The sequence below is a fragment of the Saccostrea echinata genome, unplaced genomic scaffold, assembly GCF_033153115.1.
Source record: "Saccostrea echinata isolate AGI-Se365-2 ecotype Australia unplaced genomic scaffold, CSIRO_AGI_Sech_v1 ptg000049l, whole genome shotgun sequence".
NCBI lineage: Eukaryota > Metazoa > Mollusca > Bivalvia > Ostreida > Ostreidae > Saccostrea > Saccostrea echinata.
Genome location: NW_026889798.1, coordinates 2380388 through 2401557, shown reverse-complemented (window position 1 = coordinate 2401557; position 21170 = coordinate 2380388). Strand labels below are relative to the sequence as shown.

At 34.4% G+C, this 21170-nt stretch overlaps 2 protein-coding genes across 4 annotated transcripts in view; one reads left to right on the top strand and one right to left on the bottom strand.

Annotated features, from left to right (window-relative positions):
- LOC133203269 (centrosomal protein of 290 kDa-like) overlaps positions 1 to 21170 on the bottom strand; it is a 258032-nt gene that overhangs the window by 36691 nt on the left and 200171 nt on the right. The window lies entirely within an intron of this gene.
- LOC133203283 (uncharacterized HIT-like protein Synpcc7942_1390) lies at positions 1960 to 15276 on the top strand. The gene is made up of 5 exons (XM_061339101.1): positions 1960 to 2009; positions 2536 to 2673; positions 3310 to 3414; positions 14875 to 14947; positions 15159 to 15276. The coding sequence occupies exons 1-5, from the start codon at positions 2001 to 2003 to the stop codon at positions 15248 to 15250; spliced, it is 417 nt and encodes a 138-aa protein (XP_061195085.1). The 5' UTR covers positions 1960 to 2000; the 3' UTR covers positions 15251 to 15276.

The following is a 21170-nucleotide window of genomic DNA, read 5'->3' as shown; positions in this document are numbered from 1 at the left end:
TTTGCACTTAAATTGTAATTCTTTGGTTAATCACTTTAACCGTTATCATATTTTATAAGATGTAACCATGGCAATAACCATAATCTTATTTTACGTAAAATAGTTTGAATAATATTTATCATTCAACAAATCATGCAAATTAATGCGCGTAAATTATTGTGTGACCTTTTTGCACTAAAAAAATCTCATATTTGGGGTATTAAATATCTAAATAGGCAATAGTCTTAATAGAATATTTTCTTGTATCAAACTTTTTACGACTTAAGTGCTGATCGGTCAAAAGTATCGAGTAGTTTAAAATAATGAAAGAAAAAGTTGGGGTCAGTGATGTAAATTTTGAAATATTGGTCAAAATATGCAATTTTCAGGCAAAAAACTGTGTAAATTTTATCTCGACTTCCTTAATATATCTTCATTTCTTGGCAATGTTTGTTGAGCGAAGGTGTAAATTTTGTTATAAAAATATAAATTGAGACCTATATTTAATATTCCAGGCATATCATAAGGGAAAATATTCTCTGAGTAAAAGTATGTGAGGCTCAAGTTCCTAGATATTAACTTTAATAAATGTGTAGATTTGCAGAATTTTCTGCTAAATATCCTTCCGCCAAAAGAAATAGTCCCTTATAAATCTTGCTTCTTTGTGAATTTCCTAGCAGTTTTTTAATTGAATGTTGAACATTTTACATTGTTTAATTTAAATATGTTATAAAGATTGAATTGTAATAAATAGTTTTTAAGTAAGAGGTTCTGACTGAAATTTTCTAAAAGGCTGACGAGTGACATACCTTAAGCCTTTGTCTAAAGTAATAGCTGACAAACCCATTATTATTACCAAGCTTGCATCTTTATCCTCTTTAAGATCACTTGCTGTCCTTTTTCGACTTCTGGCTGCTTCATTTGTCTCAGGTACCTTAAGAGACATAGGTTACCTACAAAATTAATTAATGCCTAATCATTAATTAATGTCAATTAACCTTATTCACAAAGCCAAAGTATTTTTTTTTCACTCCAATTTGTTATATATAATTCTTGTATTGACATAAAACATGAACATATTTTTCCTTAGATGTTGAAGCACATGAGTTTGTTCAAGTATTGTGACATGACAAGCTTCACATTTTGTAAGTGAAAGCTAGTGCAGAAATGGGAGATGAGAGATCAGAAAATGGCCAGTGTAGAATTTTCTGATGTGCAAATATATGACAGATCAATCATCCAGAAAATTTTGACATGGAAATACACAGTTCAGTCCTTTAAAAAACAGTAATATTTTAACTTCTAGTAAAAAAGAAAAAAATGACCCTCACTGTAAAAATAATTCTATTGTCTAGCTACCAGCTGGAAACAAGTGCCTTTGGCTGATAGTCATAATTTGCATCTCATTCTGACCCACACATGTCACAGCAGGGGCAATATATATCTTATACATGCATGTAGAATATGATTAATTAATAGTGTTGATACTAAAATTTTGCACTATACAAGATTTTCAGATCAATCAATTGTTAATATTGACAATAACTGAATAATATCTTTACACTGTAAATGAGTTTTTTTTTTCGTACTGAACAGGACAGAGACATAATTAACACTCGGAATGAGTCATCCTTACCTTACCACACGTGCTTGGATAAAAATGAGACGGCTACTGATCGTTTTTATTGTATTAAAATTCCCGTCTTTCCCGTGTTTCCCACAAGACGGTGAAGACCATGTCAAGCTGCACCTAAATCGGGATCGGAATACCAATAATTGCTTACAACATGTACTTTCGGTTTACTGTTTACAATTTTAATTTTTTTTTTTTTAAATGTTTTACTCCCTATGATATCTGTGTAAAGTGGACGTTAAGATCATGGCCAGTTTAAGAAAATTTTCCGCTCACCTGCTCAGAACACGTCATTCCAGGATGCTTGACCAATGTGACAGTTACAAGTTTAAAATCGGTTACACCTGTAAAATTTGTACAGGGATATCAATAGTGTTACACATTAAATATGTCAAAGGTAAATATGATTGCTAAAAATATGAATTTGTTCCATTGTAAAATGTTCTAGTTGTAAGTGTACATACATAATACCTCCAGATTTATTTAATTTTAGAGTTATTTTGCAAAATTATAAAGCGTTTGTACAGTACCTTTTAATTATAGATAGTAAGTAAATTTGATTTAACTGATTAACGCATAGGCCTCGGAACGGGGAGGGGGCTAGGGGGCGTAGACCCCCTTTTTTGCAAAGATAGACATAATAGGCATTGAAAATTAGGGCTTACCTTTTTTTGTTGGTTTAGCCCCCCCCCCCCACTTTCAATTAGCCACCCCACTTTCAATTATGTAAGGGAAAACTAAATTTTTTTCTAATGTAAATGAAAGGTACTAAACTTAATTATGATACATGTATCTTTGAATTGCTACCTCTGTACATTTATGACTGACATTCTAAAATTATTTTATTTTATTTATTTATTTATTTATTTTTGCCTGCAACACAATGATAACAACTAAATATAATCTCTTCTTTTTGTCAGCAGAATTATACAACAAGTAGACCTCTCTTATCTGATGAGGTTAAAAAGGCCCAGGGGGCAAAGACAACGAGGGAACCAACTATTTTCTCTAAGATTGTCGATAAGTCAATCCCAGCAGATATCATATATGAAGATGAACTGGTTTGTTAAGCTTTTTGCCATACATGTATATTGGCTGTTGTAACACGTACCATAGACTCAACTCAGTCAAGTGAGCTTTCCTGATGAAATTCTGTTAGTCTGTCTGACTGTATAATTTGTTAACTTTTCTTCTTGACTTTGGGTTGCTGCAAAAAAAAAAAAAAAAAATCAGTTAGATCCATGTCCAGCAGTCCAAAATTTATCTTTGCTCAGGCTTTGCTTTAAGAGGTTGCTGCAGTCACTAAAACTAAAATCTAAGATTCATCCCTAGTTATCAACGTTATCAGTAATAGAGATTGTACTTCTCCATTTTGAAATTATATTTTAGGAATAGGTATAGTTTTGTTAAAAAAAAAAAATTTAAAAAAAAAATAGTTACATGAAAGTAGAATCTTTGATTCATGATTGCAGAGATTTGTAACATTGGAAGGAAAAAAATTATAGTTCAAGACATACAGAAACCAAAGAATCTGTAACCATGGTAACCATGAATTTCCAAGATACAGTTTATCTGAAGCATGTACTTTGTAGCATAAGCAGATTTATTTTATCGAATTGATAAAGATGATCATCATACCATAATTTGATTTCTTTGATTGTATTATGTTCTGCTTATTTCTGTAATTCTATTTTTAGTGCTTGGCTTTCCGAGATGTTTCACCACAAGCCCCTGTGCACTTTTTAGTGATTCCAAAGTCCCCAATACCAGGAATCAGTGATGCAGATGTACAGGATAAAGAGGTCAGAAAACTCATAGTTTACACATGTGAAATTTTACAATATGTTCATCATTATGTTAGTATTATTTTATTGTTATAAAGTGGTAGGAGGTGTACCTTATTCACCTTGTATGTTTGTCTGTCTGTATATCTGTTTTCATAAGGTTAGGCTCAATATGAATATCAGTTTCTGGATTATCTCATTAGTTAAATAAGCCACATAATTGTGCTGATACATGAATGGTGCATATACTGAAAGAGCTGGGTACGTTAAGACCGATGTACAGCCCTGTAAAATCGGCAAAAATTAAACGCACGATTACATTCTATGAATTGTATCAATTAACTGTTAAGGTTTCCCTGTGTGTGAAATAGGAATAAATTTTTCTCAACTCACGTGCCCTTTCATTTATATAACATTCAAAACCGGTCTAATATTCTGGAATTCCCCTATTTTGGACGTTTTCCTCCTCTTCAAGTCTATATTTCGATATGGCCGCATCCGAGTATGTATGCGAAACTTTGCAGAAAGAACAAATACACTATGATTTTTAATATTAAAGAGAAAAAATAACCTTACAAAAGTGCGGCCACATCCGTTTTTACAAAAAATTGAAGTAAAAATGCTGCATTTTTGGATAGACGTCACCTTTTCTCCACAATAAAATCTATATTTTTTAAGAAATTAATTGTTTATTTCTATATCTGAAGGCTTTAAAAAATTTTTTTATTGTTTTTTAAATTCAATTCTGCATTTGAAAAAAAAATTAATTTAATACAATTATTTATGCAAAAGAAAACCATATAAACCTTTGTCAGTGAAATTTACTATGGGACATTACATGTAAATTAGTGATGCAATGCATTGAAAAAAAATGACGTCACAAAGAGCAATCATGTTGAAAATATGTACTTGTAACAATTTCTTCAGTCTTCACAACTATGATAAATATTCAATCAATATTTACAGCATGAAAAAGTGATTTAACGACATAAGTTGGGATGGTTCAGACAATCAATTTACATTTAATCCTACATGTACAATGTACCTCCAATTAAAATGAGCGTCTCTTTCTTTCATAGTGGACATTGACTTTATTTGACTTAAGAAAAGATTATTTTTAACATTTTTATTGAAAATCATCAGCTTTCTTAAGTATGTTTTATTCGTTTTCAATTTATATATGTCTGGGATTCATGAATGTCACAAGACAATAGCTAACTTTTTTTTTGGGGGGGGGGGGGGAAGGAAATTTGAAGCTTGTCTTACATGTATAGTTGTCACCATTTGAACATTTCTTTTCAAAACTTGTTATCCTTGTCACTTGTTGCAGATTTTTATTTGACAAAATGAATTATGTCAGAAAGGATTCTAGTGTTTTATTGCATAATCAGGAAGTGTTTTATATATGACCAAATACTTTTAAATCTGGGGTCAAAGGCTGGTGAAGGTCTCGAGGGGTGTAACTGATGTCACTAAGTTACTCTATCAAAACTTCGAGTTAATGCCTACCATCTCAAATAGGTTCTGCCAGCAAGTCACATGTCACACCTTCCCGTTGGTGGCCCTGGAAATACTTAGGTAGCTGAGTGACAGTGGCAAGAGGCGAGTCTCCAGCGCCTTTAGATAACTGGAATCTGTGACTAGGGGAAGGAAAACCCCAACAGAAAACCACTGGTCCTCTGGGTCCAAGGGGTTTTGCGCAGGGTTAGCAACCCACCATGTAGAAAGGCAATTGCTACAGAAACGCATACAAAATTTAATCAAGACTTCTCAAATTCTGGAAGAGAAGGTTCTCCAAAAGGAAGACCAAGGACGCCATGTGGTGAAAACCAGAGACAGAAGGAAACTACAAGGCCGAAAACCCTTCTCGGACCCAGAAATATCAATATAGGAACTTGGAACGTAAGAACCATGTATGAAGCAGGGAAAACAGCGCAAATTGCAGCAGAGATGAGAAATTACAATCTGACACTGCTCGGCAAAGGTGAGACAAGATGGATTCAATCAGGACAGTGCAGACTTACTACAGGTGAATTACTCCTCTATTCTGGACATGAAGAAGAAAATTCACTGCACTCTCAAGGAGTGGCACTCATGCTATCCAAAACAGCAAGGGAAGCATTAATAGGCTGGGAAGCACATGGACCAAGGATTATAAGGGCATCTTTTAAAACAAAACATAAACGGATTAGCACAAACATTATCCAGTGCTATGCCCCAACAAATGATGCAGAGGAAGAAGCAAAAGATGAGTTCTACAACAGACTTCAAAGTGTTATTGACACCTGTAGAGAAAGAGATGTTACCATCATGATGGGAGACCTTAACGCAAAAATTGGAAATGATAACACCGGATATGGCGAGATTATGGGACAACATGGACTGGGACAAATGAAAGAAAATGGTGAAAGATTAGCAAACTTTTGTGCATCCAACAAACTAGTTATTGGTGGCACTTTATTCCAGCACAAAAGAATACACAAAGCCACCTGGGTATCACCAGACCAATTAACTGAAAACCAGATAGATCATATAAGCATCAATAAAAAGTTTAGAAGATCTTTGCAGGATACCAGGGTCAAACGAGCAGCAGATGTAGCCTCAGATCACCGTCTATTGACAGGCAGCATCAAACTGAAGCTCAGAAAAATGAAAACAGAAGGAAACTCTCAGAGAATCAGATATAACACCAGGTTTCTCCAAGATACCCAAATCTTACAGGAGTATAAGATTGCGGTTAAAAACAAATACCAAGCCCTTCAGGAAATAGGGGAAGTAACAACAGTTGAAGACCATTGGAAAGGGATAAAAGAGACCATCACAACAAGCTGCCATGAAATACTTGGAGTGAAAAAGTACCATCATAAAGAGTGGATCACAAATGACACACATAGGAAAGTACAGGAGAGGAAGGCTAAGAAGGCTGAGGTCAATTCAAGCAGAACAAGAGCTGAAAAAGCAAAAGCACAAAAAGAGTATGCAGAGGCCAACAAGAGAACTAAACAAAGTATTAAAGCTGACAAAAGAAGGTACATGGAGGAACAAACAACGGAAACAGAACAAGCTGCAAAAGCAGGAAACATGAAAGACTTGTATGACATCACCAAGAAACTAGCTGGGAAGCGAAGTAAACAAGAAAGGCCAGTGAAAGACAAGGCAGGGAAGCAACTAGAAGGGGAAGAAGAACAAAGAAGGAGATGGAAAGAGCATTTTGAAGAATTGTTGAATAGGCCAGTTCCACCCATTCCTCCTAATATTACACCAGCAGATGAGGACCTAGACATAGACTGGGGACCACCTACTAAGGAGGAAATAAAAATAGCCTTAAAACAGATGAGGAATGGCAAGTCAGCAGGGCTGATAATATCCCGGCCGAGGCACTTAAAGCTGATTTTGAAAACTCAGCCAACATACTTCACCCACTTTTTCAAAAAATATGGGAGGTAGAAACAATCCCAGAAGAATGGAAAGAAGGATACCTCATCAAGCTTCCAAGAAAAGGAGACCTCAGCGATTGTGCCAACTATAGGGGAATAACACTGTTAGATGTTCCAGGGAAGGTATTTAATAGGATCATACTGAACAGAATGAAAGAAGAAGTGGATGATAAGCTACGTGACCAACAAGCTGGATTTCGTAAAAATAGATCTTGTACGGACCAGATAGCAACGTTGCGCATTATCATTGAACAATGTGCTGAATGGAACTCCTCCCTCTATGTAGGCTTCATAGATTACAAGAAAGCCTTTGACAGTGTTGACAGGGAGACAATATGGAAACTTCTGCGACATTATGGATTTCCTTGTAAACTGGTAAATATCATCTGCAACTCTTATGAACACCTGACATGCAGGGTCATACATGGAGGACAACTGACGGAACCATTCGAAGTAAAAACAGGAGTTCGTCAGGGATGTCTACTGTCACCCTTTCTATTTCTTCTTGCAATAGACTGGATAATGAAATCATCCACGGACAATAGGAGAAATGGAATACAGTGGACACCATGGTCACAGTTAGATGACCTAGACTTTGCGGATGATTTGGCACTCCTATCACATACCCGGGCACAAATGCAGGAGAAAATTACAACTGTGGCAGAAACATCAGCACAGATAGGACTCAACATCAATATTGCAAAAACAAAGATCCTAAGAGCAAACACACGATCACATGCTTCATTAAATATAGAAGGAAAGAAAATAGAGGAAGTAGAACATTTCACCTACCTTGGCAGTATAGTGGACCAACAAGTAGGAACCGAATCAGACATAAAAGCAAGAATAGGAAAAGCCAGAGTAGCATTCCTCCAGCTTGGAAACATCTGGAAGACCAAGGGAATTACAACACGCACCAAAGTTAGGCTTTTTAACAGCAATGTTAAGGCAGTGCTTCTATATGGTTCTGAGACATGGAGGATGACCGTTACCACAACAAACAGGATCCAGACATTTGTCAACTCTTGTCTGAGACGCATCCTCCAGATCAGATGGCCCGACAAAATCAGCAACATCAATTTGTGGCAAAGAACAAACCAAGCCCCTATAGAAGAGGAAATAATGCAGAGAAGGTGGAGGTGGATAGGGCATACTCTACTCAAGCCCAACAATAACATCACAAGGCAAGCCCTATCTTGGAACCCCCAAGGAAAACGTAGGAGAGGTAGGCCAAAGAACACCTGGCGGAGAGATCTAGAGGCAGACGTTAAAAGAATGGGCAAGAACTGGAAGGAGGTTGAAAGCACTGCTCAGGATAGAGGGGCCTGGAGGAATCTTGTCTGCGGCCTATGCCCCAAAAGGGGTAGCAGGCATAAGGAAGGAGAAAGGACTTTTAAATCTGCCACTGCCGACCTACATTTACTTATTGAATGTCAGCAGCTGGGAATGGAAAAGTTCTTACATGTATTTACAGTTATTAATTATATATTCATTTATCATGCTGAGCGGAATATTGACATCAGTGTTTTCAAGTAAAATTGGGTTTAATTTATAATTTACAAGGAATTTTAGATAATTATGTTGACCAAGTTTATATGGCTTAAAAAACGTATACAGTGGTGTACGCTTTCGGTATTTTCTACGAAAATTTAAGTGAAACATGATACAATCAACCTTTTTTTATTGTCTATAAATAAAGATTATCAGTTCCCATGCAGTTCTGTGAGAAATACAAACACGATCTTGCATTACTTGTGGACAAGACACTCCCTTTCCGCTCCGTAATCGATGGTTAACTCGTTATTTTTTTTTTCATAAATTGTTTTCCTAATACATTTTAAGGCATTCCAAGTCTTGAAATGAAAAAAAGAAAAAAGATTACTCTATAGATATTTATCTGTATAAAAAACGAATGTACGTATTAACTACATGTACACTATTGTTAATCTTGAATTTTAAGTAAGCGAGTATTTTTAAAAGGATTTTATCCAGATTATCCATAAAATAATAGAAATATATTTCATAGGAAATATGTTTAGTATTACAATAGATGTTCATCGTGGGGCTGAAGGAGCGTCCTGTCCAATATCACCTCTGTGAAAACGGCGGTGCACATTATCGCTAGATTTTTTAAAAGATTCAATGTCCGTCTGTGATGATAATCCGTTCCAGAAAAAAAAAAATTAAAAGTATTTTATCGTTACTACAAGGACAAATGCACAAGGAAATGCCCCCAGAGAGTTAATGTATCCAAAGGAAGTGATAAAATTATCATTGTCACCGAAATAATAATTATATCAAATACATGTATCTTACCTACGGCTGTGTAACATGTAAACATAGGGAGGAGTTCTAAAGAAAATCTTTATCTATTTTAATGCAGTTTTTGTCTTAGAAGATGACGTGATGTATAGTCTTGCAATTCATGTCAGCAGTTTGTTAGATATATTTTTAAAGATTTTTTTTTATCAGACACTAACATGAACAAGCATTCTGAGAGTATTGCATTAGCAATACTAGTCCCCTACCGGCAAGTATAATCTGGTTCCGTTCCCGTTAAGAATTGAAAATGCCATAATTCCGTCAAAAATTAATGAAGCGGGACGAAATTCAAACTTAATCTATAACTAATCAAGGTAAAGCCACATACCAAAAATCAGCTCAATATCTACAAGCGTTTAGAAGAAAATTGCGGAAAACCCGTAAAAATTGAAAAGGCCGTAATTCTGTCAAAAATCAATGAAGCGGAACGAAATGCAAACTTGATCTGTAACTCATCAAAATACACTCACATACCAAAAATCAGCTCAATGTCTGCAAGCGTTTAGGAAAAAAGTGCGGAAAACCAAGTGGGACAGACTGACAGACAGACAGAGGGACAGACAGACAGACAGACAGACGGACAGACAGACAGACAGACGGACGGACAGACGGACGGACAGACTCAGAGGAAACCTATAGTCCCCTCCGGTTTCACCGGTAGGGGACTAAAAAGAAACATAATCAAGCTAGTGTTATAATCCGGGAATTGCAAGGATAACTCTAAAAAGAAGTACTGTGACGTGTTTTGCGTATTGTTCCCACAAGTAACTAAATAACGTAAGATTTCGTATAATTTGATAACTGAACTAGAAATCAAATCTCTATATAGCTTATAAAAAGGGACGTGAAAGTGAATTTTGATTCTTCTATGTGAGTGTTCTGTTATTCTGCATTTCGATTATTTGTATTTTGTATCTATGTAAAAAGAAGGGGGGGGGGGGCTTACTGATAATCAAGTTATACATGTACTGTAATGAGTACCAATAAAAAAAAAATATATCAAGAATTTGATTTAAAACTAAATACATCCCTTTCCAATTTCTTTTGGCTCCCCACTGGACTGTGACCGTTGATGGATCTTTTACTGATCGATATCAATGCAAGTGTCTGCCGTTTCATGCTGCATTGCTTTGAAGACGACATGCGCATATTTTCATAGCTGATGCGGATAAACTCTATATGAAAATCATACACACAATATTATATCCTTATTTTTATAACTTTTAGTTTTAGGAAATTATGCCCGTTAGAGTGTACTACAGGCTTCTGAATCCCTTCCCGAGAATTCGTGTGCATTTCCTGTCGAATTCACTACGCAGATTTAGGCATATAATTTTCAATTTTGTTAATCAAATAATGAGTATGTACATGCAAAGTACTGTGTTTGTCTCTAAAATTAAATTATTAGCCTTGGCTATATAAAATATTTTGTTCATCGAAAAATTGATCTAAACAAATCGCACACCCTTTTTTAAGCCTTTGGAGATTCACGGTTTTTATTTGAAGCAAAATTTTTCAAGGTCTGTAACGCAAGTTATGATAAGGCCATTCCAAGTTTTTTTTTCTATGTGCAGTGTACGCGGACGAATTGGTTTTGAGGTTATGAAATTAAAAACAAACACAAATTAAAATTGATAAATACAAAGCTTTGAAACGCAAACACAAAGTTAACTCAAATTAAAGTCAACAAATACGAATCTCTGAAATGCATTTTACTCTTTTGGGATTGCCATCCCTCTTTTTAAGTGGTGTATTATTTTTTTTTATTTCAATAAACTAGTAGTTTAACTACAAGTTTTATGGCGAGGAGAGGTCTCAAGTGATAATAAGAAATTCCAGAACTGTTCTGAAAATGTTGCGTTTTTCCCCTTTTGGTTCGTGTGTTTTCTCGGATAGGAAGATAAGTTAGATTGACGCAAAACAAAGAAAAAACTTGGAATGGCCTCATCAATCAGGACTCTTATAACCGGTCTCCTCTTGTGGTTTTAACATAGAAAGTGATTGTGTGTAAGTATATTGGGGATTGTTCCTGGTTAGGGTATTTTACATGAACCATGCAGTAAAGCGGATCCACTGGAATGAATAAATAACGATCTATAAAAGAAATCCTAACATCAGAGAAAATTTTTTTAACGCAGTTTAAGACACCTCGTAACCCCGTAATAGTGAGTAATTTATACGTTTATCAAAAAAAAAAAAAAAAAATTAAAAAAAATACGAAATTAATAGCGCTGCTATTTGTTGGAATGGAAAAGGGGAGTGGTGTTGATGGCTTTTTCATTGCCAAAAATCCAATTTTGACAACTTTATATGGGACGTTCCAATTTTCTTTCTAATACTGATTCATGTATCTTTAAAAATTTTAATGTAACTTCATAGACAATGCGGAAAATGATTGAAGAAATCATTAGGACATTTTTACATAAAAAATGATAATGGAGATGGGCGAACATAGTGTGCAGAAAGCCTATAGCTTCAGATATATAAAAATCATGTTCAGTTTGTGAATTTAATATTTAGAGTAAAGTTGTAATTATTGAAATTTATGAAATTGTGATAAACAAAACTTCTCTGAGGAAAATTTTCTCGGAAAAATTTATTCTTTTATTAAAAAAAATAATGTGGTATTCGTGGGGTTCGAACCCTAGCAAAAAAATCCTGAGTATCATTTTCTTTCGAGACTAGCACGCTAACCACTAGACTACACAAGTCCTGACGAACAGTGGCATTTAAATCATGTTTGTGATATGACCCTTGACTTAATGGACTTCAAGTATTTCTCGAAAAGATGCGAATGTTATGTCATAAAAGTATATTTTTAAGGTATAGTGGGTCATTGCTCCATATTTTTGGTAACCAAAAAATGTATATTTTTATGTTAACTTTGAGAATTAACTTTCAAAAAGGTGGAGCGAAGACCCACTCATATCGAAAAATAGTGTTATAGTATGCGAAAATGACTCTTTTTGCCCACTTTAGTGTATGTCTAATATTTCACAGGCAAATAATTTCAATCTTTGAGGGATTTTTGCAAATTGTAGAGATTTTACATAAAGTATATTTTAATGTTAGATGAAATATCAAGGAAAATTTTGATATAATTGAAATTTAATTTTTCATCTTCATGTTTGTCACACTATAGGCCTATCGCTCGTCATGTTCACCCATCTCCTTTGATACGAGCACAATTTTAAAAGAAGTACTACCTTGTCTCGTCTGTATGGATGAATCAAGCTTCATGATGAAATCGTTTGTAATAAAATTATATTTTTCTTTAAATTATTATACTCCTTCCAGCTATCAAAGATACATTACGATGAATTGAAATAAAAGTTCAAAATTGTTTTCTGGAACATAAGGCAGGTAAAAGTAAATAGTTTCCGGTTCAGAGAATTTACAGATTTCTTTTAACGTAACGTTATAAATCAGTAACGCCGTGATGACGTTATCACTTAAAAATTTGTAATTTCTAAAGAAAACTCCCCATTTTTCGAGACCTCTGACGGAAAAACGGTTTGTGATAATTAAAAAAAATAAAACGATTTTGAAAGGACACATCGTAGGCATGTTTGTAAAAAAGTGAAATCAAATTTGGAGACAGGGCCGCTCTGTTATACTTAACGTACCCAGTTCTTTTACTTGTAGTATGATGCAAGCTCCTGATGCTGCATCTGACCTGAATTTTGCAAAGGCTTCAGTGACTGGTTATTAATTACGTTAAGATATCGATTTACGGCCTGTTCCTGGCTTATAACCAGTGGTAATACTAATACGTTAATTTCCACACATGGCAGATAATTCTGTAAACACTCACCTTGAAAAAAACTATACTTGCTACAACTGACTTTCATTTTTAGCTCTCCTGAGCTAAAAGCTCAAGTACACGTAAGCTTTTCTGATCACATTTTGTCTGTCTGTAAACTTTTCACATTTTCGACTTCTTCTGAACCAACCACTGGGTCAATTTCAACCAAACTTGCCACAAAGCATCTTTGGGTGAAGAGGATTCAAGTTTGTTTAAATGAAGGGCCACGCCTAGTTTCAAGGGGATATAATTAAGAAATAGTAAAAATTTGGTGGAATCTTTTAAAAAATTTCTGTAAAACCGTTGGCCCAAAAACTTGAAACCTATGTGAAACCTACACATAGTGTAAATTCAAGTGTGTTTAAATGATGACCCCAGGGATAGGGTGGGGCCACAATGGGGTATCAAAGTTTTACATAGGAATATACAGGCAAAAATCTTTAAAAATCTTCTTCTCTAGAACAGCAAAGCCATGATTAGTCACATTGATACAGAAGCATCCCCAGGTAGTGTAGATTCAAGTTTGTTAAAATCATTACCCCTGGGTGTAGAGTGGGGCCACAATGAAGGGGGGTGTGTCAAATTTTTACATGGAAATATATAGGAAAAAATCTTTAAAAATCTTCTTTTCAAGAACAGATTAGTCATATTGATATGGAATTCCAAACTATGTGAAAGCTTCCTGAGGTATTGTACATGTAAATTCTAAATTGTACAAAGCATGGCCCCTTGGTAGGGTGGGGCCACAAAAGGGGATCAAAGTTTTACATGGGACTTTATAGGATATGAATTTTGAAAATTTTCTCAAGAACTACAATTGTGCCATGCATATGCAAACACTCCCAAGTTGAGTGGATCCATTTTCTTTTTCAATTCATGCCCCATTGGTTAGAGTAAAATAAAACAGGGATAAAATTTATTTCTCTTATACCGGAAAAAATTTTCTTCTCAATAACTGCAAGGTCAAGTTGATCATAATGACATTGAAACATCTCCATATTGTATGGATTCAGAGAGCAGTAGTGTTAGAGTGGGTATTAATATGGGGTCAATATTTTTCATGGGAATGTTAAATCTGAAGAACAGTGGGGCTAAAACTTCTCAGATGAGTGTAGTGGTCCATTGGCCTATTTTTATGCTCACTGGCTTGTTTGAAGGTCAAACTGTGCATACATGTTCATTCTCCACTAGGTATCAAAATAAACCTTAACCTTGTGGTCATCCTTATCCATTTGTGCTTTGTATGAAGCATGTATTGATTACTTCATCTGATTGACTTTTTATGTGTGATTGACTCTTATCATTAAAGAACAGCATATATATATAATATACATGTATAGTTAGAATAATCTAACTGTGTCTCGGAACAGACCCTCATTTAGCTGGGTCCGTAGGACATTTATCATTTTAATGATAGAACATTCTGTCTAATACATGTAGGCATGTTTTAATATATCTTAGGTGATACAAAAACCAAACTGACATATTGTACTTACATAAATACTGTATTTTCTTGATGCAGAATATAACTGACATAGATTTCATGCTTGATCATCTTGAGTTGAAAATAACAATCAGTTGTTTTTAAACAGGTAAACAATCTACACAATCCAGTCCTACATATTTATTGTTTTAAGCTGAAGTATGCATGAAAAGCAACATTTGATCTACACTTCACTTCTGTTTAAAAATTTAGAAGAAATATAGTATTTGCCATCAGCTTAACATATAAATTGTGCTATATATCATATCTATGTATGCTTCTTTTTGTGAAATACTTTCATAAAATGTATGAAGTTTAGTCACAGATCAGGCCTGCTTGTTTTGAAATAGTTAGACTTAAAGTAATTAAACAAATGTTGATACATTATAATATGTATAATATTTTGTGTAAGTGAAATTGACTTCTTTCAGCTTTTAGGACATCTTTTACTGACTGCTAAACAAGTTTCAGAGCAACAGAATCTATCAAATGGATATAGACTAGGTAAAGTAAAATATGTATTACATATGGTACACATAAACTGAGTTAAAAAATGTATGTATACACAGAAATAATACCTTAAAATTTAATCAAAACATTAAAAACATATGGATACACGAAAAAGTTTTTATTTAATTTCATAGATTGTCTGCTCAAAGTATCCGTATATATCACCCATTTTGTTTCTCATAATTTAATCTGCTTTTTCCCTCAGTAATTAATGAAGGACCAGATGGGGCCCAGTCAGTGCATCATCTTCACATACATGTTATGGGAGGAAGACAGATGAACTGGCCACCTGGATGATATCTTTGAACATGGAGAACTAGAGATTATTATGTTCCCCAAACGGAGTTTGGGAACATATTGTTTTTACTCTGTTTCTTATTATTATTATTATTATTAAGGTCTTCCGTCTCCACGGAAGACCTTATAGTGATTCTATTGTTTCTTCTCATTATTATTATTCTTTTTTTTTTTAGACAAAATTTTGTGCACGCGATTTCTCGAAAACTATTCAATGAATTTCCTTGAAATTTTCAGGAATAAAAGGTCTTTATATGAATTTTATATAAAATTCCGTTTTTTGGTAAATTCGGTTCCAGTGCCAAGTTATGGACAATTTTCTGATTTTAAAATGAAATTTTGTCCGCGAGCGTTCTCAAGAATGGCTTAAGATATTAACTGGAGACTTGTTAGAGATGATAGAACATGATTTCTAGATTGGAGAGGGCACCTTTTCGTTCGTCGTCGGCACTTCCGGTCTCTTACGGAAGTGATCAAAGAAATCGTTAAATTTCAACTTTCCTTTTCTAAATCAACTCTTACATCACATTATTGCATCTCTTTTGTAGTTTTGAAATATGTTGGTCCCACCGGAAACAAAAACGTCAACTTCCGGTTATAAGAGAAAAACTTCATAATTTGAGTATTTTTCTTTCCCATTAATATCTTTTGTATATAAAGTATTTGGAATGAATTTTAAATAAGTTATTCAGACTGCAAATGTGTAGAGTAATCTCAAATATCTTTCAAAAATTCACTTCCGGTCGCGTGTTTTTCTGTCCTCAAAATGAGAAGTAATCTGATCAAGATCTCGGAAACCGTAAGAAATTAAGACACCAGACTTATATGAGCAACAGACCTTAAGATGTAGCCAAAACCACTTGGGTTCAGAGCGTCAGCCGTCACTTCCGGTCGTCACAGGAAGTGATCAAAGAAATCGAAAATTTCAACTTTTCTTTTTTATTTAAGATTTGTATCACTTTATTGCATCTTTTTCGCAGATTCGAAAGATGTTGGTCCCACCGGAAACAAAAACGACAACTTCCAGTTATAAGAGAAAAACAACAAAATTTGCGTATTTTACTTTCCTATCAATATTCTTTATAGATAATGTATTTGAAATGAATTTTAGATATGATATTCAGACTGCAAAGGTCTAGAGTAACCTCAAATATCTTTCAAAAATTCACTTCCGGTTGTGTGTTTTTCTGTCATCAAAATGAGAAATTGTCTGAGCGAGATCCCAAAAACAGGTAAAATATTAAAACACCAGACTTATATGAGCAGCAGACCTTGAGGAGTAGGCAAAACCATTTTGGTTAAACGCGTCCGTCGTAACTTCCGGTCGTCACAGGAAGGGATCAAAGAAATCAAAAATTTTAACTTTTCTTTTTTAAATTAAAGTTTGCATCACTTTATTGCATCTCTTTCGCTGTTTTGAAATATGTCAGTTTCCACCGGAAACAAAAACGTCAGCTTCCGGTTTTAGGTGATAAACTATGTTATTTCGTTATTTAACTTTCTCATAAATATTGCTTATCGATAAAGTTCTTGAAATAATTTAATGTATGTTGTAGACACTGCAAATGTGTAGAGAAAAGTCAGAGATTTTTATAAAATTCACTTCCGGTCGCGTGTTTACCTGTCCTCAAAATTAGAATTTTATCTCACAATATTGCTCGGCAACAGTAAACGACTGAAGTCTAAAACTTTCAGGACTGATAGTCAGTTATCAGTTTATTTGAATCGTCAGAAATTCTTGTATCGCCGTTACTTCCGGTCGTGACAGGAAGTGATGCAACAAAGTGAATGGTTAATGGTTAGCACGTTGGATTTTCACGCTGACAACCAGGGTTAAATCTCCAGAGTGTCTGAATTTCTTTTATCACCTTTTCAGCTTGAATTTACGTTTTTATTTTCAAAATCGGACGGAAGACCTCTCATTGCTCGCAATAAGTTTCTAGTTAAGTCTTCCGTTCACAACGGAAGACTTATAGTGATTGTATTGTTTCTTTTTATTATTAAGGTCTTCCGTTTCCAACGGAAGACCTTATTGTTTTCGTTCTGTTTCTTTTTCCCTATTATTATTATTTTTCTTATTATTATTCTTACCGATTTTGTGCACGCGAGTTCTCGTAAACGACTCGGCCGATTTTCATGAAACTTTTAGATCTGATAGGTATTGATCGGAACCTTATTGGAAATTTTTTTCATTGATGACGTCACTTCCTATCTTGAGATATTAAGGATTTTCTGATTTTCAGAGGGTCGACTTGTCCTGGAAACTCCTCCTAAACGACTTAAGATATTGAGTTAAGATTTTCAGTGAAGATAGAGGAAAGATTATAGATGTGCCATTTGGCACCTGTATTTTTCCAGCTTAAAAGGCGTCGAAGCTCGCCTGGGCTCGAAAAATAAGCTCACAAGCATCTCGCAAAATTTGTCACTTTTTCCTTTATATCTTTTTACCTGCAAATATTTTGTTAAAATATGTATGACAAAAGACATGCAAAATAATAAGACCTTTCATTTGATATCAAGAAAAAGGGGCTGACCCCTCAAATTAGGGAGTCAGAGGGGCCCAAAGTCTTTCAAGTATAATTCTTGAACGATCAATATTTTGTTATAAGTTACTGAAACAAAAATGTTTATCTTAACGATTTGGAAATATATGTTATAAAATTTTGATCCTATATTGCATAATAAGGGGACAAAAGGGGCCAGAATGCCAAATCTTTGACGCTTTATATCTCAAAAAGGGGGAATATTTTGATAAGCAATACTGAACAAAAGATGGTTAGATTAAGGTTCTAAACAATATTCACCCTTTCAATTTTTGTCAAACGGCCCCATTAAGGACTTGGAGGGGTGGCCCCTAAATATTTCCATTCGGCAGATCTCCACAACGAAAGGAAATCTGTAAATATGTATTGAACAAAAAGTCTTCAAAATTACAAGACCTTTCATTTGATATCAAGAAAAAAGGGGCTGACCCCTCAAATTAAGGAGTCAGAGGGGCCAAAAGTCTTTCATCTATAACTCGTTAACTATCAATATTTTATTATCAATTACTGAAGCAAAAATGCTCCTCTTAACGATTTGCCACTATATATTATAAAATTAAGATCATATATTATGTAATAAGGGGCCAAAAGGGGCCAGAATTCTAAATCTTTGACGCTTTATACCTCAAAAAGGGGAGATATTTTGATAAGCAATATTGAACAAAAGATGTTCAGAATAATGTTTTGAACAATATATATCCTTTCAATATTTGCAAAACGGACCCATTAAGGACTTGAAGGGTTGGCCACTAAATATTTCTATTCTACATATCTCGAAAAGGAGAAGAAACTTCTGAATAGTTGTTGAGCAAAAAATGTTTAAAATCACAAGTCTTTTTATTTAATATCAAATAAAAAGGGCTAACCCTTCAAATTAGGGGCTCAGAGGGGCCAAAAGACTAATATGTAACTCTTCAATATGCAACAATATGTTGTAAAACTTTGATTCTCTATTGCGTAAGTAGGGGCCATAGGTGGTCAGAATGTTAAATCCTTTACGCTTCATATCTCGAAATGGGGAAACATTTTGAAAAGCAATATTGAATGAAAGATGTTCAAGATTATATTATATAAATCAAAAGAATGAAATCTAAGGAGGGAAATCTTTATATCATTATCTTTTAACGAAAACTTAATTAAAATCACATCTCATCTCATCGAAAAATCGGACGGAAGACCTACTCGTTGCTCGCAACGAGATCTCATCTAGTTAAGGTCTTCCGTCTCCAACGGAAGACCTTATTGTTTTCGTTCGGTTTCTTTTTCCCTATTATTATTATTATTATTATTATTATTTTTCTTCCAACCGATTTTGTGCACGCGATTTCTCAGAAACGGCTAGGCCGATTTACACCAAACTTTCAGATGTAAAAGATATTCAATTGATCTTGATAGTTTTTTTTGCTTTTTGATGACGTCACTTCCGGTCGTGAGATATTCACGATTTTCTGATTTTCAGAGGGTCGGCTTGTCCTGGAAACTCCTCCTATACTACTAAAGCTATTGAGTTAAGATTTTCAGTGAAGAAAGAGGAAAGATTGTAGATGTGCAATTGGGCATCTATATTTTTCCTGCTCAAATGGCGTTGAAGCTCGCCTGGGCTCGAAAAATAGGCTCACAAACATCTCGCAAAATTTGACATGTTTTCTTTTATATCTTTTTACCTGTAAATATTTTGTTAAAACGTGTATTACAAAAGATGTGTAAAATGATAAGATCTTTCATTTGGTATCAAGAAAAAAGGGCTGATCCCTCAAATTAGGGGGTCAGAGGGGCCAGAAGTCTGTTATGTTTAACTCTTGAACGATCAATATTTTGTTATAAATTACTGAAGCAAAAATGTTTATCTTATCGATTTGCAACTATATGGTTTAAAATTTTGATCATATGTTACGTAATAAGGGGCCAAAAGGGGCCAGAATGATAAATCTTTGACGCTTTATATCTCAAAACGGGGGAATATTTTGAAAAGCAATATTGAACAAAAGATGTTCAGAATAATGTTCTTAACAATATGCAACCTTTCAATTTTTGCAAAACGGCCCCAGTAAGGACTTGAAGGCCTAGCCCCTAAATATTTCAATTCAGCATATCTCGAAAACGAAAATAGATTTCTGAATAGTTGTTGAACAAAAAGTCTTCAATATCACAACACCTTTCAATTGATATCAAGAAAAAAGGGCTGATCCCTTAAATTAGGGGCTCAGAGGGGCCAAAAGTCTTTCATGTATAACTTTTGAACGATCAATATTTTATTATAAATTACTGAAGCAAAAATGTTTATCTTATCGATTTGCAACTATATGTTTTAAAATTTTGATCATATGTTACGTAATAAGGGGCCAAAAGGGGCCAGAATGATAAATCTTTGATGCTTTATATCTCAAAACGGGGGAATATTTTGAAAAGCAATATTGAACAAAAGATGTTCAGAATAATGTTTTAAACAATATGCAACCTTTCAATTTTTGCAAAACGGCCACATTAAGGACTTGAAGGGCTGGCCCCTATATATATCAATTCAGCATATCTCGAAAACGAAAAGAAATTTCTGAATAGTTGTTGAACAAAAAGTCTTCAAAATCACAAGACCTTTCATTTGATATCAAGAAAAAGGGGCTGACTCCTCAAATTAGGGGCTCAGAGGGGCCAAAAGTCTTTCATCTTTAACTCTTTAACGATCAATAATTTGTAATACATTACTGAAGCAAAGATGCTTATCTTAACGATTTACAACAATATATGATAAGATACTGATCATGCGTTACGTTATTAGGGGTCACAAGGGGCCAGAATGCTAAATCTTTGACGATTTATATCTCGAAAAGGGGGAATATTTTGATAAGGAATACTAAACAAAAGATGGTCAGAATAATGTTCTAAACAATATGCACCCTTTCAATTTTTGTCAAACGGCCCCATTAAGGACTTTGAGGGATGGCCCCTAAATATTTCCATTCAGCATATCTCCACAACGAAAGAAATCTCTGAATATTTCTTGAACAAAACGTTTTCAAAATCTCAAGACCTTTCAATTGATATCAAGAAAAAGGGGCTGACCCCTCAAACTAGGGGCTCAGAGGGGCCAAAAGCATGTCATCTATAGCTCTTTGATAATGTTATATAAATCAAAAGAATCAAATCTTATTAGGGAAGTCTATATATTATTATCTTTTGACAAAGAATATAGTCAAAATAATATCTCATCTTATCGAAAAATCGGACGGAAGACCTACTCGTTGCTCGCAACGAGATCTCATCTAGTTATTATTATTATTCTTACCGATTTTGTGCACGCAAGTTCTCGGTAACCTCTTGGCCGATTTTCATGAAACTTTCAGATCTGATAGGTATTGATCTGAACCTTATTGGAAATT

Coding starts and splice junctions, on each gene's coding strand:
- LOC133203283 (XM_061339101.1), top strand. Junction 2,674..3,309: donor TCATATATGAAGATGAACTG/GTTTGTTAAGCT, acceptor TTCTATTTTTAG/TGCTTGGCTTTCCGAGATGT. Junction 3,415..14,874: donor CAGATGTACAGGATAAAGAG/GTCAGAAAACTC, acceptor GACTTCTTTCAG/CTTTTAGGACATCTTTTACT.